Genomic DNA, 24,704 nt, shown 5'->3' with positions numbered 1-24,704 from the left:
TAAACTTTTTATGCCAGTACTGTGGAATAAGGTAACTGCTGTCCATAAATAATGCTATGCATACACATAAAACCTGGCATGCTGAAGACATTCAAGCTGCTTTGCACAGGAGACAGTTCTGTTGTTTCAACACCATGTGACTGTGGCTGTTTCAACATGTTGAAGCTACTTTTTGTGCAGCTTAACTTTCCAAGATTTTGTGACCCTTCAGTTCAACTCAAACTCACCTGCGTCGTAGAAACTGTCCAGCACCGACGTCTCTCCAAAGTCCAGTCTCCCAAAGGTGACGGTGGTGAGCAGGGCGCTCTCCGAGTCGCAGGCTCTCTGCAGACACTGCAGCGCTCCGGACTCCGGGCTGCTCGCCATCACCGACTTCAGCCCGTCGTTCAGGACGTATACGACCCGCAGGGAGCGCTGCTTGGCCGGCGGACTGGGGCTGGACACGTCGCCCCTCTCCCGGTCCCGCTCCGGTACGCACACTCCGGCCGAGTGCTCTCCTCCCATGTCGGCGACCTGCGCGCTCTGCCCCGTTTCCATAGCGCGAACCTGGGAAGCGTCTCTGCTGTATTTATCTCCTTCCCTCTCCGCTCGCTGTCCGCCTCTCCACCCTCTTTATTCTGGATGCTCCTCTGTCTCGTCCTCCTCTCGCTCACTCGTGGCGCACCTGTCGTGGCTGGAGAGGAGCGCGTCTGGGTTTGTCCTCCCGCATCTCCGCCTCATTAACTCCCATCATCTGCCGATTATCTCGCACCACGAAGCCCGCTTCACCCAGACTGGATCCGACTAGATCCACGAGAGAGAGAGAGGAGGCGATGTTGGTGCATGCAGAAGTTCAATTAGCACGTTTTAGGGCTCCAAAGTGTCTTCGCGCGAATTCTGGACGATCAGCTCAGGTCCTGCTCCAAGTGTGAAATGTTATCGCCATGTCTGCAGATGTCTAAATATATAACTGAGTGTCCTTGTGGCCCCCTCCTCTACTCTCTGCGCACAGCAGCCAAGTTATTCTCAGTTATGTTGTCTACAGCAAGAAAGGAACCAGAGGGCTGGTGTGATTTATTCTCTTCCTCATGCGTAATTGTCCAAAACCAAGATTTTTATCCCTCTAAAAGCAGAAGTCGTCACTTATTTTGAAATATAAAGCTTTCACATTTAAAATAAAGCCCCAGTAAAGGGGACATTTCGCAGTTTGCACTCTGATCCTGCAGAGAATGAAGTTCTCGGCGTTATGGATGGGAACGCTCCGTTACGCACCGGTGCCACGGGTTAAAACTGGACTGCAGTGACTGCCAGAGGTCATCTTTCACACCCTGACTGAGGGAACTGAGGCTACAGATCCATGTGTTCCCACAGGGGTCATAAGATACCCAGTGGTCAAAAGGTGCACCAAAAATGCTAAAGGTCGCTAATAATGTTTGCATTTCTCATAATAATGTCTTTTTAATCCTGTCTTAACTGAATATTTGGCCGCAGAAAACAAAATGTGCAACATGAAAGGAACAGTTGCTTGTTTATATGCCAGAAATTATGCAGCAACCATATCACTTATTTGAAGTTTGTACTCAATATTCACTCTCCTTTAGCTTTGTCTTACTTTTATCGGATAGCTCATTAACCAGATAATGACAGGAAAGAGAAAAATCCAAAAGTCCCCTGGTGGATTGGTACTCTGGACGTTGCAGCTTATTTGTATTCACTTTTCTGCAGCTAGTTTCATTAGTATGGTTGTTAAAATATCTGTTGAATATCTGCTTGAAAGCTGACTGTGGAAGATAATCATGTTTTTGCATTCCATGGTAAATATTTGCCACACAGTGTTCTTGTTTTTGAACATCTTGATTTAGCACAAACTAGAAATTTAAGATATAAGACTAAAACAACTACACAACTTCTCTATTAATACATATAAACTCCATGATTGCTATGTAACAAAGTTGGTGGTTTTGTCATGTTTTAGACGAGACAATCTTACTTTCATACAGCCTAGTGCACATGTTTTATAATAAAGACTATTCTTCATGTCTGCCATTAATATTAACTGTAGTAAACAAGAGTGGAGTTCTCTCTCCACTAATCTCCATGTCAGAGTTGTCTTTCCAGTACCTGTTTGGTGGCTTCATATTTTCTTTCACGTCTATTCAACCTTAGCAATCAGAAAACACACTGGAATTTATGGGTGCACAGATGCCAAATCCAAATGATCATCCTTGTATCCACTGTGTCTGACAAGCACAGACAAGCCAAAGTTACCCTTTCCTTGTTGACTGATGGTTTTAAGAGCAAGCCACCAGTCAGATTGAAACATTTCTGTGTGTTTGTTATTCATTATACTCACTAAATTAGGTCACATTCTTCTTAAAACTTGTCCATTATCAGTGGTGTGTGTTGTTTACTCCTGAAAATAAAGACAACAAGGTACCAGAACAATTCCAGCCTGTGCCCATAGACTCCCCTGGTGAAGACTAGTGTTTGCCTTTGCAAGACAGACTGACTTCACAGTATAAAAACACCCACAATGCCGTGCTCTCCACCACCTCAACCGAAGTAATGCACTCTTGGTGGCTTCCTTTGATGGACTTGACATTGGGGTGCAGAGAAGCCAGTGTGGGGTTCCCAAAGCACCTGAAATCCTCAACCTCAGTGCGGTGCAGCATCTCTGGGCTTCACTTCCTTTCTTTAATTAAAATTTATCAAGCAAAGATCATTCCTTTATCATTATTTATTCAAATTTGTGTATCTATATGGGATTTATTTGTGGGTATTTTTCATTATTGCATTGAAAAAAAGGCTAAAGTGCTACAATTCAAAGGAAGGTGGCCAAATTCAAAATTCTTTTTTCCCCTGACTATATTAAAAACAGGCTATTAAAAATAATTATTAGCAATAATGACTGAATTGACACATTTTGTTGTGATAAATCTTTCTGCTTTATCACTCAGCCCTACATGAAAGCCACTCTGAGTCAAGGTGTGTAAAAGTGCTTAACTTACCTTATGGTAATTAGCTAGGACAACCTTTAAAGAGAAATATCACTAAAATGAATGGACTTGAACATAGAGTCAGACAGTTAAAAAGCGAATAAACTTTATACTCTACTCTGTTTGCCCTGTTAGGCTACATAATATAGCAGCTGACATTAGTGAACTTGCTGGCAGGTAGCCGTTAGCAGCATTGGCTAGCTAATGTTAGCTAAATAGCATCATCAAAGTTGCAGTAGAACAAGAGGTTTGAATAAAATTAACTTTAAAAATAAAAAAAAATCAAGAGTTATATATAATCTGATGCCACATTCTTGTCATTATAATTATGGTTGACTCTCCAACTACTGTTATTAAATTAGTGGCTTTAACTTGGTTGATGGACATTAACTTAAATATGTGTTTGGTCTAACTGAAGTGGGGGAACAAAGGCAAATAAAGTGTGAGGATAATTACTTGGCACAGGAAACATTGAAGCAATCTTCAAAACAGGAGTCAAACTCAATTAAGGTCCTTTTCAAACCATATTCAGGAGCAATCATACGTTATATTATAGTAGGTGCAAATTCTGAACAGATTTGAAGTTTATCAAATTATATGGACAGATTACAACTTTTCTTTTTGTTCACTAAGATTTTGAGTGACCTCAGAACAGTTAATCCCACAGGAGCATCAGATATTTCAATAAACAGTACTAATAAAAGTCACAGCATGGACTAAACTGCTCCTTGACAGAGCAACAAAATATGCACACATACAGTACATAATAGCATCTTTATTACACTGAAATATAAAAGTATATATATTTATCACTATCCTGGAGAGAAAGGACCAAGTCAAGAAAACAACTTGTAGCCTCAGTTGTAGCAGTTTCCTCGTTGTCATACGAAAGACAGCAAGAAAAGAAACGAAAACAAAGATCTGGAATCAAAAACAGGAAGGCCACAGTGACGGGTTGCCATAGATTCTGTGCACATATAAGGAAGGGAGGCAAACAGCCACACATGCTGCCACACATACACTCACATGCACACACACACACACACACACACACACACACACACACACACACACACACACACACGTTTTAATCTTCCTTTTTACCTGTAAGGACCTTTCATTGACTACATTCCTCGAGTCCTGTCCGTAATCACCTGCACATGGATGATGGTTTGATTTTTAGGGATGCGATGCGGCCAGCACAACAGCTTTGTTAGCTTTACGGAGTCGTGGAGCAGAAGTGCAAAAGCAAACAAAGAATAATGAGGTTATTGAACAGAAGGCATTGACTTGATAAACATCATACAGGTGTGTTTGTGCAATGTTGTATACTTTTCTTCAGTCATATGTCACTGGGGAGTTTTCTGTTTTGTTAGAGAAATAGTTTGCCATTTACAGAAATGTGCTATTGTTGCATCCATGATGAGAATTACATGAGAAGGTCTCATGTCTGAACAGGAAAAGAGAAGCTGGGAGCCAGGAGATAGTTAGCTTAGCATAAAGAGTGAAAACTGAGGGAAACAGGTAGCCTGGCTGTGTCCAAAAGTAACAAGGGAATGTCATTCACAAATACGTTCCTCTCTCATCATTTTTAATAAAAGACAATTCTGAGACCTAGCAATTATGAGAAAACATCCAATATGCAAATAGGGCAAGAATTAGAACCCTTCAGAACTTGCCTAAGAATCATCATATGATTCAAAACAGACACAAGCGCCAGATCTCATAATTATCTGATAGTCTGTCATGTTTATCAGATTTTCTGTGCTTTTTCTGTGCTTACATAACTTCCAAACCTCACAGTATACCTCGTTTGTATAATCTGTACAGAGGATTATGTGCTAAAGTCCTGTTGTAAAACCCAAAATTGTAAATTTTACACCTTATACAGAAAAAAACAAACAAGCTATCATGTGTGAATTTGTTACCATTGCACACAGCAAGTCTTTATGCTAAGCTAAGCTAACCACCTGCAGACATGTTTTGCCCCAGATGTACATCCACTTCTTTAAGTAGCACCTTAAGTGTCAGTACTCATCATGTCAACAATGTTTAGTCATTAAGCTGTTGCAGACATTTCCTATGTGCTTGCCAGTTTAACCTTCCCAGAGGTGTGATATCTGACTGCAGATTAAAACACTAAGAGGTCATGTCCAAGGTTAGGGAAAAACTCTACGTTCCAGGACTAGTGCTTCTGAAAATGGCTGATGCTTCAGAATCACCCGCCTGCAGTGTACCTTAGAAACATCGAGCACAGTTGGAGCTTTGATTGTAATCTTTACCCTAAGACCAAATCCTTACTTTGAAGGAGACATATCATGCTTTTTGTGGTTTACTGTCATATACGTGATAAAATTTGCAAAACTTGAAGGGAATGTGTGTGAAAATGTTCCCTGCAATAGTTCATTTGCAATGTTACGTCTATTTCCTCATAAAAGTGACATCAGATTTTTCACAAAAGCCCACAAACAGCCATTGATTTTGTAGCGTTTGTTGCTTAGTGGGTTGTTAGTGTCTCAACAAACTTTTCAAGCTTCAACACATACAAATGCAGTTAAAAAGTTGACATCTTCAGTAAAAACTTTAAGAAGAAAGAAAAGAAATGCAATCAGACTGTTTTTGTCAGAACTGAATGTGCTCACTGGGAAGAGGATCTTGATGACAGGAGCTGAACGAGCCAATCTAAGATAAACAAGACAGGTTCTTAAACTGTAAATCATGTAAAGATGTGCAAATAAAGCCCCATAATATTATTATAGACCTGGAAATGTGCATGATATGTCCCCTCTAATCCTGCTGAAGAAGTCAGGATCCAGCTAATACAACAGCTATAGCTGCATTTACACCACAATGTCCAGGAACTTTCCAAGAAACTAAAGTTTCCTTCACCTCTTTTGTTTCCACTATAGTCCCATAAAGACTGGACAAATTAAAAAAGCAATAAATGTGTCATTTTTTGAGCATGACAACACAAAAAAGTGCTTAACAAGACCTGGACTCTGACATTTGTCCCTCTGTCACAGAATTTCATCTGCAGCTTCATAAAATATTGAAGTATAAAGAACAAATACTAACTTGACTTGTTTGCAGTGGCAGGTTTTTAACAGTGACTATTTAAAAGTTGTGGAAAATAACACTCCAACCAAAATGTTCCTGAATACTTTGGAGATGATAACCCCTTGAAGCGGGAACTTCTTGGTGAGAAAAACTATCTCTTGGGATCTTTGTTTAGATGCTGATTCCTTCAGTGGGAACCAGGTTCTTGCATACTGTTTTTCAGCAAGTTGATTTTAGAAAGTCAAAGCAACATAAAAAAAAATAAAACAAAAAATGCAGTTTTAACAAATCATTTCAAAATTACTTACACTTGGAGTTGGCTTGAAATCTGATTCCAATCAGATTTCAACAGATACGTCTCTGTGTGGACGTTTGGCCACTTTATAGTCTTTTGCATCTTGAAACATGACACATAGAAAGTGATGAATGTGTTGAGCAGAGTCAGTTACTACTAGCTGACTGCTGTGGAGACCAACAGGGAGGACAAAAGACACACACACACACACACACACACACACAAAAAAAAACTATTGGCAAGACTTCCTGCTGAAGGAACCTAATGCATCAACAGTGCAGCTACGTAGTTGCTGATGTCTCTGATTTGCTGTCTGAACAAAGCCTTAGTCCCTGGGAAAGTTCCTGCAGTGTTAATGCTGCTAATATGTTTTTTAAGAATTTTCAACATCTACACCTGTAGTCCCCACATGGATGGAAAACAAACACACACACACACACACACACACACACACACACACACACACACACACACACACACACACACACACACACACACACACACACACACACACACACACACACACACACACACACACACACACAGATAAGAGGCGAAGGCCGCAGAGTGGACACAGAACAGCACAGAGGTCGTCTGAACCGACCGGGCTACGGAGGTCACAGTTTCCTTCACACTCAGAAACATAAAGTACCAGTGATGAGGTCGCCGCTGCAGCCACGGCTCCGTGTCATCGTTCTGTAACCATAGCAACACACAGCGACGGGCCGCGGTCAGCCAGTACCAGTGGCACAGCAAGCTCCGTAAAAGAAAGCAGTAAACTGAAGAGAGAAGCTTCTTTAGAAGAAAAAATAAAGACGTAAACACAGGATAAGGCGGCGTCGGGGGGGAAGGGGGCTGACTCCATGGTGCTGAACTGTTGCTGATCATTTGGCACAAACTTTTGTTTTGGCTGAAGTGTCTCGGCCAACAGTGAGAATGTTTTTAAAATGATGGCCTCCGATGTGGTGATCAGAGTGTGACGGTAAGGATGCTTCATTTGGACAGGCTCTTCTTTATGTGCTCTACTTCCATCTGTGAAACAACACAGATACACTGTTAGCTGATTTATTGTACAATTACACAACAAAATACGACTATCTAAATGTTAATGTGCATCAACAGCACCTTCTAGAATTGGAATCAAATACATTTTAAGTAAATAGTGCTAGTTAAAATTATGTACTCAAGTGCAACTTAATGGTGTCTAAATATAGCATGCTAAGCTAAGACAGATCCCCCAGCGGAATTTGTGCGGTGTTACGGCAGTAAAGTGCGAAAATGTGGGGATATAAGTAGAAAAACATAAAATAAACAAGAAATATACATAAGCAGTATTGATAGTGTGCAGATTTGTGAATTAAATCTGTAGAAATTCAGAAATTGCACACTTTTCTGTGAATATAGAAAATAAAAATATTGCACAGGATCCCTTTATGTGTAGGAAAATTGGTTGAGTAGAAAAATATTTAAAAAAAAAAAAATAAATAGTGCACAGGTTCTGTTGATATTCCAGGTTATGTCATGAGCAAACACTGATAATGCACAAATTTTTCAATACGTAAAAAAAAAAAAAAATTATATTGTATAGAGTATTATTATTTCTACACTAATAATCTCACATTGTACATTAGTCAAGCATGCATCTGGAAATCTTCTGAATATACTTAAATTAAGAGCATCCTTTTTAAATCTGGGATTTCTCTTGTTGCTGTTAGTTTGTGGACCTGCTTTGATTTACTCAGGCTTATTCCATAAACACACATCTGCTCTCTTCACTCCCTTACGTTCCCACCTGTAAACTAAGACGAATCTTCTTCTCCTCATCCAGCGCATTGGCCAACTGCTTCATTTCCAGCCTGAAATAAACCAACACAAACAGCTCAGCAGGCACGCTATGCAAACCCACACTGGTGCAGGCTTATACGGCGCCCTCTTACCTGTGCTGGCTCTTCAGCAGGTCTATGGAGGCCCTCAGGTCTCTCAGCTGGTTCCTGAGTTCCTCCAGCGTCGGGGGGGTCAGCGGCGAGTGCCGGAGCTCGGGGGAGGGGCTCAGACCCGAGGAGGAAGACGGGGAGGCGGGGCGGTGGCTGGCGTTGGGTGGTGCCAGGACAGAGGGCTTGGTGGGCAGTGGTGCTTTACTGTCATGTGCCTGACACAAACACACAAACACATTTCAAGCATTTGGTAGTATGTTTTACCTTCACGATCACAAATTTACCTGGTGTTATGACTGTGCAAAATGACACACAAAGAGTGAAAATATACACTGCCCGGCCCAAAAAAGAGCCGCGCACTAATATTTTGTTGGACTGGTTTTAGCTTTGAGTATGGCACTCATTCACTGTGGCATTGTTTCCATAAGCTTCTGCAATGTTACAGCATTTATTTCTGTCCAGAGTTTCATTTTTCACCAACATCTTATATTGATGATGGGAGAGTCGGACCGCTGTACAAAGTCTTCTCCAGAGTGATTTTCTTAGAGCTACAGCTGTTTAGTCCCAAGTTATCTTTGCATTGTGTGTGTGGAAATGCTCTTACTGTCACTAGTAAACATAGCTGAGTTCTACTGTTGATTTCCTACAATCATCTAAGAGTTTGTTCCGACCACATTTCTTCCTCTAAGATGATGGTTCTCCACTATCCTTCATGTTTTAATAAAGCGTTGGACGATTTTTGACCTTATTTTAGTAGTTTCAGAAATTTCCGTAGTTGTTTTCTTTGCTTGATGCAGGCCAATAATTTAACCCTTCTGAGACAGATTAACATCTTTTCCATGACCACAGGATATGTCTTCCAACATGGTTGTTTCAGAAATGAGAGGCTTCTCACTGCATCTAGAGTTAAATAAATTGTTCCTACTGAAACACATTCATCACTGCAGTAATTATCCAGTGAAAGGTTCTTACCTGTTTGCTTAGTTAAATCCAGGTTGAGACTTGTTTTTCGCCAGGCAGTGTACAATGATGTTGCAAAGTTTTGCCAACCAAGCCAATGAATGAACTTTTTATCTTATTTTTAAGCAATTTACTACAGAGATGGCAAAAATCTACATCTAGAATTTCAGGCCAAACTCCATGTGTTAAATAAAATGGTAAGATATGATCAAAACAGCCAAAAATGATGGACATGGAGATTGCTTGGCAACCCTCCAGGCTCTAAGTTTTTTCCTTGCTTTCAACCTGAAGTATAAACTTATTCATATAAATCTAAACATTTTGTTATCTGTTAACATGCTTTAACATCTAACATTTGCCAGCAGGCCTGTGTTTCAACTTGGCTCAGAAACAGGAAAATGTGTAGTTTGGCGCTCTCTGCTGGATGAAATAAATAGTGTGTGTAGGTGCAGCAGTCGTACAGAGATGGTGGGGATTCCTTTCCTCAGGGAAACTTCTACAGATCTGGTGGAGGCCGACTCGTGGTCGTCCTTCCCTCGGTCCTTCTCTTTCCTTTCCTCTACTGTGGGCGAGTCCAGGTCGATGCTGGACAAAGAAGACTGCAAGATGGAGAAATGTGGTCAGAAATTCCTCTGCTCGTCTGATTTATGAAGTTTCAGCAGATAAATGAAAAGTCCAACCAAAACTGAAGGTTTTCACTTCTGGCCAACTATCCACAAGAAAAACAAAGCAATCAAAACAACATAAAAGAGGAAGAAATTATGATTTTAGTCAGCAGTGAAGATTTAACTGTGATAACAGATTAAGACTCAGATGAGAGACTAGAAGGAGATAAAATAAAAGACAGATATATAGTATATTGATTACAAAATTTAAAGCATTTAAGCAGCTCACACCCACCACAACAGTTCAACTAAAATATGCCCAATTATCTTATTTGGCAAGATTGATACCACAACTAAATTTGTACTTGAACATTAAATTGCAGCCGGGAGACTGCTAGCTTAGCATAAAGGCTGCCCTAATTCTTCCAGAGGTAAAAAACCTGCCTACCAGCACCTCCAAAGCTAAGCAATTAACCGTTTCTTTAAGCTCTACTTGCATATATTGTTCAACAATCTAAGCATTAACTTTTACAAACATTTCATACATTTTGTTTGGAAAATCTTATTTTTTTAAAGTCACTGAAGCAGTTAGATGAATGTAGTACAGTAAAAAGTACACGATAAAAGCTAAAAAGCATGAAAAGTACATTGAAACTGTATTTTAGTACAACACTCGAGAAAGTACATTTAATCACTGGGGCTATATATAACAACTACAAATTCATTACTGTAAGATACAAGCAAGTAACTGATTATTTTCCTCAGTGTGGGTTATTTGAAAATGTGTGCCGTTATAATTCCATGTGATGTTAAATGGTGAAACAGAATGTTAATTTATATTTTTGTATTTACTTTTCAGCATTGATGCAATTCTGTATGTACGTTTGGCTTCTTCAAACTTGCCGTTCAAGACTGCAGAAAGTTGACATTCTCATGATCTCCTCATTACTTCACCAAGGAACGCGGTGGAGTTATGTGACGATTGTCTGTTTATCTGTTAGCAGCATTACTCAAAAACAGATTTGGATGAAATTTTCAGGGAAGGTCAGAAATGACACAAGGACCAAGTGATTAGATTTTGGCAGTGATGCGGCTTATAGTCTGGATCCACGGATTTGTTAAAGATTTCTGTATCATTGCCAGATAGCGGCACGGTGTCACTGTAACCATGACAACAAATGAATGCTACATCAGCTGCCTGCTGACGATCACATGATTTCCATCGGAAATGATACAAGGAACAAATGATTAAATTGTGGGGGTGTTTCTGAGTCCCATCAATTCCCGCCGCCCGCTACATATTTAGGTCATGTGATTCGGTATCCGTACATAATGTACACATGCATAACACACCTGTGCTCAGCTCAAGGTCATTTTTTATTAAAGATTTGATCCGTTGGAAATGATACAAAGACTGAGCAGCCTTGGCGGAGTACTGTTCTCTCTGAGTGCTTTTCTTGTTTAATCTGTAAAGAACTAGTTTCCTACATATTCAATGACTGATATTAAGGTGGTATTGATCTTTTAATCAGACTCTGCTAAGGGAGTGAAATGAAGCACATTACAAACTGTTGCTTTGACCTTAAAATGTTGGCATGAAGTGCAGAGAGGTGCGGGGGTTTATGACCTATACTATAATCAGCCACCAGAGGGCGATAGAGATATTTTGGCTTCACTTCTGAGGTGACGCACACTTTCATGGACCTTGCAGACAGGTTTACTGCAAACACCCTCACCGGTGTGATAATCTGTGAGCGAGGTCGGCGGTCTGTGACTCTCGGCCGCGACGCCGTCGGATGACTCAGCTTCTCCGTAGATGAGACGACTGCGTCTAGGTCCATATCTGCACGGAGACACAAAAACCCACACATTTCACCCTCGTGCAAAAACGAGAGACAGCGCTCTGACACTGCATCCTCATCTGATTGGTCGAGGCTCCTGTCTGTCAGACTCACCGGCGTCATGCGACCTGTCAGGGGCAGAATCTGGTGTCGAAGCCCCGCCCTCAGACTTGGGGCTTTCACACCTGAGCAGGTAAACCATACAACAACATTAGGCTCGATGCACTCAGGGATATGTGGGTGTTTTCTGGGAGTACACATGTGTGTTTAAGTGTGTTTACTAACGCTAGTGTGGGCGGTCTCTCGGGACGCCGCGGGGGTTGGGAGGAAGAGGAGGAGCTTGACTTTGGGGGGAGGGGTTTCTTGGGGAGGAGAGTTGGGAGGGAGGGCTTGGGGATGTCTCCGACCTTCACCTCTTCGCCTGCACACGGGTATATACACACAAAAATCATACAACCAAAAAGAAACACAAAAACGGACTGAATCCACATGCAGAGGGGCGACCCAAACACAAACATGCCCAATGAGGCCAAGAGAAAGAACGGAAGCAGAGCTGCAGCAGCAAAACTCAACTAAATTTGACCTTTAAAGAGTAAAGAGATGAAGGAGAAAGGTCTAAAGATGCTGACGGCTGCAGGAAAAAAGAAAAAAGTGAGCCATGGATTACAAAGAGGATTAATAAGATCAGGTGTCAAGGTGGTGGCAGGAGTATTTATGAGAGATTTGATTTTCTATTGAAATACTACAGTAATAGTAATACAGTGTGCCAGTTTGTCTGCTTTTAAACATCAAAGGCAAGAAAATCCTGAACAAGAGGAGTGATCTCATCCCAAAGGTGGATTTATACGTATATTTAAAGATTAAAGGTCCCCTCAGGTCTGCATTTAGACATTTAATGTTTCTCGAAATTCTGTCTCCTGTGATTCTTCCACAAAAAGTTGATATAATTAGTCAGAAATTCTTTAAAGCAACATCTCCTTTTTTCCTGTAACTGAAAAACTCATGATCTTTTAACGTTTTTCAAATAGAACGATAAATGAACATGAAAATACAAAGATTAAAGATCCCCTCAGGTCTGCATTTAGGCATTTAATGCTTCTCAAAATTGTGTCTCTGGTGTTTTTTCCACTAAAAAGGTTCGCTTAATTAATTAAAAATTCTCAAAAGCAACATTAGTCTTTTCTTTTGTTGTTGAAAAAAATCTGGATCCTCTAAATGTTTTGCCTTTTCAACCATAAATCCTCACCTCAAACCTTTCTCACTTCCCCATTATTGTGAACCGAAACCATCTAAAACGTTAGACCTCGACTAAAATAGCTCGTCTGGTCAGAAAGAAAACCTAAAGTTTCCGGTTAAAGTTTAAGAAAACCTGGAGGGGATACAAAAACTGACAAAGGGGCCTTTAAAATCATCAAAAACTGTAGATTCTTTTAGTATAAGTAATTCATATCTTTGCAAAATCCAACTTCAAGCAATCATCTTTGGACTCTGTCTTGTGCAAAATTGGTCAAACTGATATAAGCGAGAAGAAGAGGTCAGGACTTTATGGGATTAAGGTACTGATTGGCATCCAGAATAATTGCAAATATTCACAGATCCTGCTTCTACGTGCACAAATTAAAGCTCATTAGTGTTATCTAGTCTTTTTTAAACATGTCTATGTGACATTTTACTCACTGAAGGCTGTTTTCATTCCTCTAAATCCATTATTCTGTACAGCGCAGTTTCAATTTGGGCCTCCAGCAGCCAGTTTCTGAAGCTATTTACAGACTTCTCATTTAACAGCCAATTAGAGAACTACCTGAAGAATTATTCTGCATCTTTAACCCTTTAAGACCTACCATTGTGCAAGTCTGCCAGGACAAATTCTTACATTTTTACATACTGGAGTGCAGTTTTTTGTAGTATTTTTATTTGCTTTACATCAATATAACCCTTTAATCCCATGTTTTAATAATATGTATTGACTTATGTCTTAACTGCTACGATTAATTGCTTAAAAGTGCAATAAACCTAAAACAAAAAATGTTTTTTTCATATATATTTCAAAATACAGAAATTGCATAGCTGTATCCCTTATATTGGTAGAAAAAAGTTGAACAATATCCCATGGTTTCGTTTATAAAGATTTTTGTTTTGTGCGCTTTATTGTGTATTTTTACAAACTCAACACTGCAATGAAAAAGCTCTGAGACACGGTGAACGTGTGAAATGTTAGTGCAACTCCCCAGATTTTATATGCAAAAACAATGATCCATCTATTTTATCTGGTTTCAAATCTACTGCCAATAAATAATGAATATGCAAATCGTAGCGCTGGGCAGTAAAGGCTTAAAATGAATACTGACTGCCACTGGAGACATCAGACTTTATGAATCTGTCTCTGAACTGACCTGCTGTTGTGACTTCAGCAGAAGGAAAGGTCACGTTCAAGTTATCAGACACGGTATTTTGTTCCAACATAGCTGCAGGTCGATAGCTTAGCTTTAGCACCACATGCTGATAACCGAGAGAAGGTTTTCTCCAGAAAGGAATTCCAGTCACCGGCCTCTTAAAGGCTGACATTTAAGTTGCAAGAATACACTTCCACTGTCCTGCTTTGCTTTTTATCTGGTCTTCATCTTGTCTGTGTATCGTATCTTAAAGAACGCTTGATTTGACCTCTTGGTGTTCTGCTCCAATAATATGTATCACCTTTAAAACTGCTCACTTTTGAGGTGTAAATGACAAAAAAAAAAAAAAAATCAGGTTCAGGAGACAGAATTTAGAAGTTTGACCATCATCCCATTGAATCCATTTTAAAACTAACTTGAATGTGAACCTTTCCTCCTCCAGCAGGTGATTATACAAACAGCTCTCTAGTGTCTAACTTACATTTTTTCACAAGTTTTTCTATTTTACTCTTTTATAATGCTACGGACCAACCACGAGCTGCGTCCTTAATAAACTTTGAAAGAAAAACTACATTTATTTTACAGTGGATGCTTCATAGGAGGCTGCACAGTGGCGTAGTGGTTAGCACTTTCGCCTTGCAGCTAGAAGATCCCTGGTTCGCGTCCTGGCTTTCCCGGGATCTTTCTGCATGGAGTTTGCATGTTCTCCCTGTGCATGCGTGGGTTTTCTCCGGGTACTCCGGCTTCCTCCCACAGTCCAAAAATATGCTGAGGTTAATTGATTATTCTAAATTGCCCGTAGGTGTGAATGTGTGAGTGCTTGTTTGTCTCTGTATGTAGCCCTGTGACAGACTGGTGACCTGTCTAGGGTGTCCCCTGCCTTCACCTGAGTCAGCTGGGATAGACTCCAGCCCCCCCCCCCGCAACCCTAGTGAGGAATAAGCGGTGTATAGATAATGGATGGATGGATGGATGGATGGATGGATGCTTCATAGGATGAGAATTACTTATGTGAAAGTCGGTTTTACTAATTGAATCTTTTTTTTTTTTTTTCAGATTTGGCTTTTTTAAAAATAAAACTGCAGCTCAAAGAACATAGTAGAAAAGTGGATTAAATGCTTAAAGCTCTAATTACCATAAGTATTTCTTGACTCACTGAGATTAGAGAGGATGTGTGCAGTATTTTAAGATAGCTGCTGTGCATTGAATTTACTGCCTTAATTCCATTCCACTTCATTTTACTTTTTTATGACACCATATACTCTTTACAGCCTTTTTAAACTCACGCTTCTGTGTTTATTTAAACTCATTCTTACCTCAAAAACCTGTATTTAAAGTTTATATCTCCTTTTTTAATCCTTATATTTGCTTTTCTCATTTGTGCACGTGTTTGTTCTTCTTCTAAACCTTTCCTACTTTTTAATTTCCTTAATGAAAACCACAAGAATAAAAGGCTTACTGCTTTGTGCTACTGTGATGTAAAGAGGCCATTGTGGAGACGATGTGAGCATCTGCCTTGCACCAGCTGTAACACTGGTGCCAGTGTTTGTCGAGATTAAAACCACAGCGACTGCAGCTCCCTGCTGCTCCACTGATGCTGATGCACTTCAATCAAAGCTCTGTTATGTTGCCCAACAAAGGAGATATGTTTCGATCATCTGCCCACGACAGAAACCTGCTGCTCTGCACTGAAAGTCAAAGCCTTTCTTTGTGCTGCGCAGCAACAGAGCAGATTTAAAGCTGGATGTGTTATAATTCAGCATGTTAGTCGGTGATCTGTCCTCTGCCAGCTGAACAGATCAGTTAGAAAGTCGTGAGATGCCGAGGCTGACCAAAGTGGACTTTTACCTCGATCCTGGTCTCTCTGGGGAAGGTGTTCGGGCCGCTCAGGAGGAACCTTCTTGAGCTCAGGCTTTTTGTCTACAGGTCAGAGTTCACAGAGTTTCTGATTCACTAGCGTCTGTTTTTCTCTCTCAGACTAGAAGAGGAGACGTGATTTTCTTACCTGCGGTGTGTTTAGCCGACGGCGCGCTGGGCGGAGGTGGTTTCTTTGGTCTCTGTAAACACACAGATGCACAAACGTCACTAAAACCACTTTGAGAAAGTCTCCAAACATCACTGTAAACAGACGATAGAGATGCAACAGTCACCTCTTTCTCGACTTCTAGCAGCTTGACAAAGTTATCTGGGAAGACGCCTTGCCTTCCTCCGATCTCCCCCATCCACCAGCCTGCATCGGCACACTCCTGGAGAAACAAGACAAGTTGGATAAATGCATTTAGTGTGCGCCTGCAAAAGATGAATTAGACAAAGAGGATGCATTCACGGTTGAGACAGGCTCACCTTGGTGATGATGTTGATGATTTCCCCCTCTTTGATCGACAGCTCGTCTTCATTTTGTGCTTCGTATGGAAAGAGGACTTTGCACTGCTCCCGCCCTGACAGTCAGACAAACCAAAGACGGTCAGATAAACCCAGACGAGCAAAAACTGCAGCACAAAAGTGAGAAACAAGAGACTGCAGAGGGTTCAGACAACAAAGCAGAGGCATAAAACCAAAGTTTCAAGAGATTTGTGAGCAGATTTGCCCAAAAAGAAGATGTGCAAAAAGCTGAACTCCATCACACCAGTGTAACTACAAGGCTCTTGCAAAAAAATCTGAAATCATTTCACTAAAAAGTGGAGAAAAAGCCGGAGAAAAGCCCCAAGATACAAGAAAACATATACAAATTTTAAGAAAAAAATAAAAACAATTGCAAATGAATGCAGTTGTGCCAAGACTGTTGTTTACATTTTGCCTTTTAATCAGATTTTTATGTTATTTTCACAATAAAATCTGCTGAACGCATGGATTTTTCCTCTGAAAAAAAAAGATAAATGAAAAAAGTAAAAAATAAAAAAAGTACTGATGCCCAATGGTGGTGTCTGAAGGGACATGATGAGAAGCAGCACTCTTAATAATCAGAAATCAGAATTGAGAAAGCTTTTATTGTAATTTTATAGAAAATACAAATATTAATTCTCCTGTTGTCTTCATTTATGGGCACCAAAAATATTGTTTCCTTGTCTGAAAAAAATCCAAAAATTCTGCAAAAAATTCCCCAAATTTCTGAAAATTTGCAAAAACTTCAGGAAGAAAATTCCAATAATTCTTTAAAAGTTTCCCTTAAAAGTTTTATTTAAAAAAAAAATCCCCCAAATTTGGCAAGAAAATTCTTGTAAATATTTTCAAAAAATGAGTAAAAATCTTCCAAAAAAAAAAATCCTAAAAATATCTAAAGTGATTACATATATACCAGTAAAGCTTCTAATATTTTCTTTAGAACATTCACATAAAAATCAACCAAAAGCCAGCAAAATTCGCTGGATTTTGGTTGATTTTTATGTGAATGTTCTTAAGAAACTTTTTTTTTAACATTTCTTTTTTTCCCACCAAAAAATGTTCAAAGATTTCCCAAAAATGTTGAAAATGTGGACATCAGAAGTTTTACTGTGAAAATCATTTTTTTCCCCCACATTTTTAAACTTTAAAATGGGTCAAAAACATGCAGGACGACACGAGGGTTAAAACATAAAATACGAGAAATTCTAGATAAAAAGATTAATCTAAAAAAATTATAAACACTAGAAAAGTAAGTGTATGTAGAACTGTATATATAATGTAACGTTGTGCAGGTTCAACTATAATAATAAACATAATAAATGTTGATATAATTAGAAATAATACCAAATATAAAAGCTCTTTAAATCCCTCCCTTGTAACACAATGGAGACAGTAGCTGTGTGGTGACTAAATGTGAAAAGAACCAATAAAATTCTGAAAAATATCCCAGTTTGCATCCATGTGTCAGATCTTTCCACATGAACCTGAACGCACCAGCAAGAAAACATATTAAAACCAGTGCAGGAATGTTCTGATGCTGTGATAAGAAACAATACTGTACTAGAATGAAAGGAAACTGAATCAGAAAGGAAGGAAATTACAAAGAAAAAGGTGTATAGCTAATAGAATCTAATGCTGGCAGAGCTGCTCGTTCTCTCGTAGCTGTTCAGGAGGTTTGTGTGAATTCTCACCTTTGGTTTTGCTGTCGGGTTCCGTCTTCATGCTTTCAGCTGCAGCGCTTGCAGATTTCCCCTCGTTGACCTGAGTGAAGGACAGATGACAAAAAACTTCCAGCTTCAGACGTCTCCCCACACACCAATGCGACACATAACATTTTTTTTCTTTTTTGCTAAGCTGATTTGGTTTGGGACTTCCTGTGCTTACTGTACCATCAGCCTCTCTAGAGAATACAGTGACCTGATTTGATTTAGCTGCAGCTGGTGACATGTTTTCAGTCATTTCTATTTGTTTATCTGTGCTTTATTGTGAATTTTAGCAATTTAGTTATGTATTAATAATCAAATCTCTGTAAAATATTTGCTTTGAGTGTGATTTATACACAAATTAAGTTTAGATTTCTGCATTTTCTGCCACTTTATCTGCTAGTAAATGTGTTCTGTAGAATAATGTGTATGTTAAACGTTTTCTTCTATTTAATTTGGATGTTAAACATTTCAGTCGAACATTTTTGCTCCTGTTTGGTGTGTATTCAGCTACAATTAGAAGACAATAAGCTATATAGTAAATCCTACAATCACACATGCCCAACCTACAGTGTCTTTTATAATAATTAACATCAGTAACTTCTGCATCTTCTTCCACCTATTTAGTTGTTTGTACAAATATAAAATAAATGCTCATGCCCATTTAATATTTTTGTTGCTCTACAAACTGTTTTTTCTTTTCATTCTTTATTTAGTCTTTATTTGGATCCACATTAGACCTAACAAACTAGTTTTTGTCTGTTCTATGACACAACAAACAACATCCTAATGATAAACATCTGTAGTCATACTCGTGTCTTTGTGAGGGTTTTCATGAACATGGTGGCGTTTAACACTAAAAATCATTCTTTTTTTTAACTGAAAAGATGAAATCTGAGGAGCATTTTGTTTGTTTGACTATAAATAATGTGCGGTTTGGGCTTCTACAGCAAACAGGAAATGAAAGAAGCTACAGTTTTGGAGCTGCAGAAGAAGTATTCAGATGCTTCACAAAGGTACCAATGCAGCAATGAAAAAATACGTCATGAAGAGTAAAAGTCCTGCTTAAAAAATCCTGCTGAAGCAAAAGTATTAGGAGAAAAATGTTAAAGTAGGTTCCTCTGGAGATTTTAGAGCATTAATGCTACAGCATCAGTTGCTGTCGTAGCTGGTGAAGCTAGTTTGAACTACTTTGTATACAGTTTTATAAACATTTTTGTACATTTAATAAGTCTCTGTAGAATGTCAGTTTTTCCCCCACATATACAACAATATTTGCAATATCAGTACAATCCTAAATATAGAATAATATTGGACTCTCTGCAATAACTGAAGATCTATGTATCAAACAATCCGTCCAATAGCCACAGGAGTTACACAACCGTTCAAAAGTTTGGGGTCACCCAGACAATTTCACACTTTTACTCATGTGCTAACGTATTTACACAAGGGTTTTCTAATCATCAATTAGTCTTTCAACACCATTAGCTAACACAATGTAGCATTAGAACACAGGAGTGATGGTTGCTGGAAATGTTCCTCTGTACCCCTATGGAGATATTCCATTAAAAATCAGCTGTTTCCAGCTACAATAGTCATTTACCACATTAACAATGTCTAGACTGGATTTCTGATTAATTTAATGTTATCTTCATTGAAAAAAAACAGCTTAATTTTTTTCAAAAATGAGGACATTTCTAAGTGACCCCAAACTTTTGAAGGATAGTGTATGTTTGAAGAAGAGAAGATGAGGCGTTAAACCCCAAGGACACCGAACCTACAGTCAAGCATGGTGGTGGTAGTATTATGCTCTCGGGCTGTTTTAGAGGCATATCCTATCTTGTAGCAGTTGAGATATTTCCTGGTGGTTGATCAAAGCAGCTAATGTGATTCAATAATAAACTGCATGTTACAAATCTAAGAAAATAAGAGAACAAGGCAAACAAAATAGTGGGAATAAGAACAAAATTCAGAAAAGAAAAGCTAAAACGCTGACAAAACAAAATGAGGATTAAATTGGAATACTCTCTTGTCTCCTGTGAATAATGCGACCAGCTAATAAGAGAGGATGAGATCAGATTCAGCACAAAAACAAGTTGCCGATGAGGTGGGTGTGTGTTACAGCGTGTGGGTGAGCTGTTAAAAGCAGCCGTTGTTTCCCGGCTGGAGTGGATCCCTCGGCGGTGTTTGTGGAACCAGGGTGGCTCTTCCACAGGAAAACACACTCGCACACATTCACACACTGTCCGGTCTGTCCGAAAACACACGCACAAGCTCTGTTCTGTTCGGCCGGGAGAAACCACACCCCTGCCTCCCCCGTCTTCTCCCCATTCCCGACCTAATGAGACCCACGTGGAGCAGCGAGCATGGAGGCATCGTTACAGCATCGCAGGAAAGTCTCCATGTCCAGCTAGGGCATGCTAACTGGAGCTAGCATGGAATGAGCAGCAAGAGTTTCTAAAGCCTTGTAGTGGCACGGATGTGATGGTTTTAAAAATAAAATGGCTTTAGTGTTGGAAAAACTTCAAACAACCTTGCTTTTTAATGCTGTCAACACTTGAATTTTAAGAATCCATGTCATGTATGGTTCCTTAGTGCTGAAATACAAGTCTACACACATGCAAACCCATCCAATCTTCTTCAAACATACAATCTGGGCATTAAATTTAAGACAAAATACGAGGTACAACAATAGAATTTCAAGTTTCAGCTCTAATTTGAGCAGATTTACATGAGTACAGGAAGAACTGTGTGGAAAATGCAACTCTTAACATAGTCTAACCCATCCAACCTTCTACATATTGTACTACATACAATCTGGACACTCAGTTCAAGATAATATACTAGGTACAATTTGAGCAGATTTGCATTGGTATAGGAAGAATTGTCTGGAAAATACAACTCTTAACATAGTCTAACCCATCCAACCTTCTACATAATTCAGCAGGAGCATATTATTCTAATCATATTTCAACACAAATATACACAAACCACACCAAACTCATTAACTGACCACAGCAAGCCCTCTACAGTACAACAAAGAGGCACAGGTTACAACATTTCTATAAAACTATCACACTGACCATGTAATGCATAAGTTAAGCCTTCCAATGTGGAAATGTTAAAAATGTGCTGTAGTTTAGATGCTGTCGATCCTCCAGTGATCTGCAAGCTGCATTTATTGTGAAATCCTGCTGTTTTAGTAAATCTCCACTTGCAGAGCAAAGTGCAACCAGCGGCAGGAAAATCACACAAGACTGTTACAAGAGTCAGCTGTTTGAAGCAACCTGAGGCAAGTAGAGCTTTCAAATGGGCCCATATTTTCTACATACATATAAACAAACCCAACTAATCATAAGTTATGTCAAGGGCAACATGATAACCAAGTGGTTCATTCTCATATCAGCATATCACATAAGTCCTGAGCAGCAGATCACCAGTTTAATTCCTGGGGAACCATTTTATTTGCTGTTTCTCTACACTCTACAACACATTAAATACATAAATCTTTAAAAAAATAAGTTGTGTTGAACTCGTGAACTCAGTAATCATTTATTATTTGCTTTCTTGCAGAGTCAGAATAATAGACCATTGTCGGGTCTTTACTGTGCAGCTACAGCAAGTAGCCAATTAGCATAGCTTAGCTTAGCTTAGCATAAAGACTGGAAATAGGTCTTAGATACCCAGGCCATTTTGCAGCACAGAATTATCATCAATTCTGCTATAGTGGTGAAGAAAAATAATCGTTGTTGCATGTTTGTATTTCTTCAAACCAACCACAATCGTCTTGAGCCCAGGATAAACTCCCATATTCCCTCAAAATAGTGACGGGTAGAATTGTTTGGTCTGAACTTTTGCTTACAAGAAGGCAAGCATTGTCATAAACAATGGCAAATTTATGAAAACAAAGCTAGCAGGACTATCTTACTGCATGATCCAAAGGCGTATGGTATGTTTACACACCAGCAGCACTTGGTTAAAGTTTTAATTAATATATAACCAAAGCCACAATCTTTCCAAACCTAAATGACAGAAAATAAAAGCGAAGACGACAAATAGGACTCCGGTGTGAGAGTTTTATAGACCCACCATCCACCTCCTGTGACTCTTTAGTTCACTAATGTGGCGTTTTGTTTGGAAAAAATGTACAAAATACTGCTAAAAACTAACTAGAAAACACAATTTATCTTTGTAAATGTACAGGATATTAGAACAATGAAAAGGGGGTGACAATATTACACACCTTAAGGTGGAATTTAGACCAACAACTTCTGTTCGGACCTCACTTCTGACACCACTAAGCTCTCATTTCTGATATTATCTGCCTTCGCTTGCAGAAACATGAAAGTGCATCTCAGCAGAAGCTTAAACTTTGCCTTCATTCTCTGAAAAATGTCCGTAAGAATGTCTTTAACAACATCAGGAAAGTTTCCCACCCTTTTCTTGTTTGTACAGTACGACATGAAAATACTACAACATACTACTCAGCAGTCAGTCACCAAGCTTCTGCTTTCTCACAACTCAAATTGTATTTTTAAGCCACTAAGCACAGAATAAAAGGTCCAGGTCAGACAATAGGAACACTACATTTAGCATAAAGTAAATCAAGTGTCAGCTCTAATTAAAGCTGCTGTAAATCAATACAGGAAGAACTCTGTGGCAGAAACAACCCATTTAGCACATAGAGTCCAAACTTTAGGAGGTCAAAAGTCTCTGGACAGATAAACATGAAGCCAAACAGAATCATCATATTTAAAATCTTACGAAACATTCTTTGCAGTTAAGGACTCCTTAAGGTTTTAAGCAACAGATATCAGCTGATGATTGTAAATAATAATTAGAAATGACTCTACCTCATCATAACTCACAATTACATCTCGTGTATTCTTTCTATATTGATGCAAAGTCACTCAAATTAAAGCTGAGACTTGACACTTCACTGTCGTATCATTATTTTATCTTAAATTTAATGTGCTCAGAATGTAAAGTAAAAAAACTATGTACTGCCTGACACCACTATGCACCCTTTAGCTACCTTGTTTTTGATATATTTATTACCATTCTCCATGTCCAACGCTTATTTTCTGCTAACAAACACTTCAAAACCAGCAAAACCTTTATGAATTTATTCAGTTTGTTTTCATGAGGTCTCCATCATGAGTTGTGCAGGGGGGTAATGACTCCACATGAAATTACTTCTATCTGTACGACTCAGCTGACTTCAAGCCTGCATGACTCTGAGTCACCGCACAGAATAAAATTTTTTTTAAAAACCAACACACTGAACACTTCTCTTTTTGCTGAAATAAAAGCCGAACACTTTCAAACCGTCAGCCTTCAGCTCGTCTCTATGTGCAACCATCTGCAAGCAGCTGAACCCTCCACTCCGGTTGTAAAGTAGACGTGGCTTCGTGTGACTCAGCCGGATGGTAGAAGTTCTTCTGTCACCTCCTCCAGAGCCTCATTAGGCAGCAGAGTCTCGTCTCACCATAAAGCAACATAACAGCCTCCCACTCAGCAGGACAGGCGCACAAACATCCTTCAGACGCGCTCAGGAGCTCCAGGAGGCTTTCCACAACCAGGATGGGCTTTTAAACGCTCCCTTTAAATGCAGGTTTATGCCTCTTTTTTTCATCCACTTACTTTATTTTCTGCTACTTGTTGCGCACTGCTGCTTATGACATTTAGCAGCGATTTAAAGTGTTGCGGTTTTGCTTTGGGGCTGTTTGACAACTCAGAAGGTGACATGGAGCGTTTACAGTTTGAATCAGTTGGCTAATTCAGGGTTTCAGTTCACTGATATTTCATGCAGAAAGCAGGGTTTTGTCCAGATTTCTTATTTAGACAAGAAAATGTAGGACAAAAATCAGAAAATATGAGTTTTCATAAAGACTACCATGTTTCTTTATGGTCAAAATGTGCTTTTAGAAGCTGTTTTACCATTTTTGGGATACAATAAATAGTTTTTGGTCAAATTTCTGATCAGTTTCTGGTGATTTTTGCCCATTAAGATGCTATTGGTTGTATTTAGTTAGCTTTTTAGGATAAAAAAAAAAAAAAAAAAGGCAATCTATTAAAAAATGACCACAAGAATTAAGAAAAATGGTTTGTTTCCTCTTATGTTTAATTATTTTATTGTTAAACTGTACAACTTTAGTGATTATTATTACAAAAAAAATTATTTGGGGTAAAAAACACCACCTGAAATTATATTTTGACCATCAACAGACACTTAATAGCCACATTAGTCATTTAAATGACTGCAGAGGGTGAAAAAGCCTCTTTCTCAGTCTTTAAGAGCTTCTTTTTAAATATAATGAACCATTCTTTAAATTCTAAACTTGCCATAATATCAAGAAGCACTTCTCTCGAAAAATGTCTGTATTTTAAATCAGAAACCTTTCTTCAAAAAAAAAAAAAAAAAAAAAAAAGCAACCTGCTACACAAAATCACAACCACCACCACTCCTCAAGCTCTCGTCCACTTGTAGCGCTGCTTCATTTCAAGCCGGAAAGAAAAGAAAAGAGCAAAGAAAATGCAGAAGGAGGAGAAAGAAGCA

The 24,704-nt window shown here is 39.1% G+C and overlaps 2 protein-coding genes across 5 annotated transcripts in view; both read right to left on the bottom strand.

Annotated features, from left to right (window-relative positions):
- map3k15 (mitogen-activated protein kinase kinase kinase 15) overlaps nt 1-1,016 on the bottom strand; it is a 32,847-nt gene extending 31,831 nt beyond the window's left edge. The window contains exon 1 of one of the 2 annotated variants that reach the window (XM_023272863.2): nt 228-1,016. In XM_023272863.2, the coding sequence (XP_023128631.2) occupies nt 228-537 (310 nt within the window). In that variant the 5' untranslated portion in view covers nt 538-1,016. The remainder of the gene's footprint in view (nt 1-227) is intronic. The other variant, XM_023272865.2, reaches the window with a different exon arrangement.
- A 2,714-nt stretch (nt 1,017-3,730) lies between these two features.
- Nucleotides 3,731-24,704, bottom strand: part of sh3kbp1 (SH3-domain kinase binding protein 1) — a 52,015-nt gene continuing 31,041 nt past the window's right edge. Inside the window, exons 8-19 of one of the 3 annotated variants that reach the window (XM_035949366.2) lie at nt 18,134-18,203; nt 16,404-16,498; nt 16,211-16,306; nt 16,066-16,117; nt 15,909-15,980; nt 11,953-12,088; nt 11,782-11,852; nt 11,563-11,669; nt 9,683-9,820; nt 8,265-8,476; nt 8,120-8,183; nt 3,731-7,359 (exon numbers count right to left, since the gene is read on the bottom strand). In XM_035949366.2, coding sequence (XP_035805259.2) covers nt 7,321-7,359; nt 8,120-8,183; nt 8,265-8,476; nt 9,683-9,820; nt 11,563-11,669; nt 11,782-11,852; nt 11,953-12,088; nt 15,909-15,980; nt 16,066-16,117; nt 16,211-16,306; nt 16,404-16,498; nt 18,134-18,203 — 1,152 coding nt within the window. In that variant the 3' untranslated portion in view covers nt 3,731-7,320. The remainder of the gene's footprint in view (nt 7,360-8,119; nt 8,184-8,264; nt 8,477-9,682; nt 9,821-11,562; nt 11,670-11,781; nt 11,853-11,952; nt 12,089-15,908; nt 15,981-16,065; nt 16,118-16,210; nt 16,307-16,403; nt 16,499-18,133; nt 18,204-24,704) is intronic. The other 2 variants (XM_035949367.2, XM_035949368.2) reach the window with 2 other exon arrangements.

Source organism: Amphiprion ocellaris, chromosome 22, assembly GCF_022539595.1.
Source record: "Amphiprion ocellaris isolate individual 3 ecotype Okinawa chromosome 22, ASM2253959v1, whole genome shotgun sequence".
Classification (NCBI taxonomy): Eukaryota; Metazoa; Chordata; class Actinopteri; family Pomacentridae; genus Amphiprion; species Amphiprion ocellaris.
This window is presented reverse-complemented; position numbering and strand designations above follow the sequence as displayed.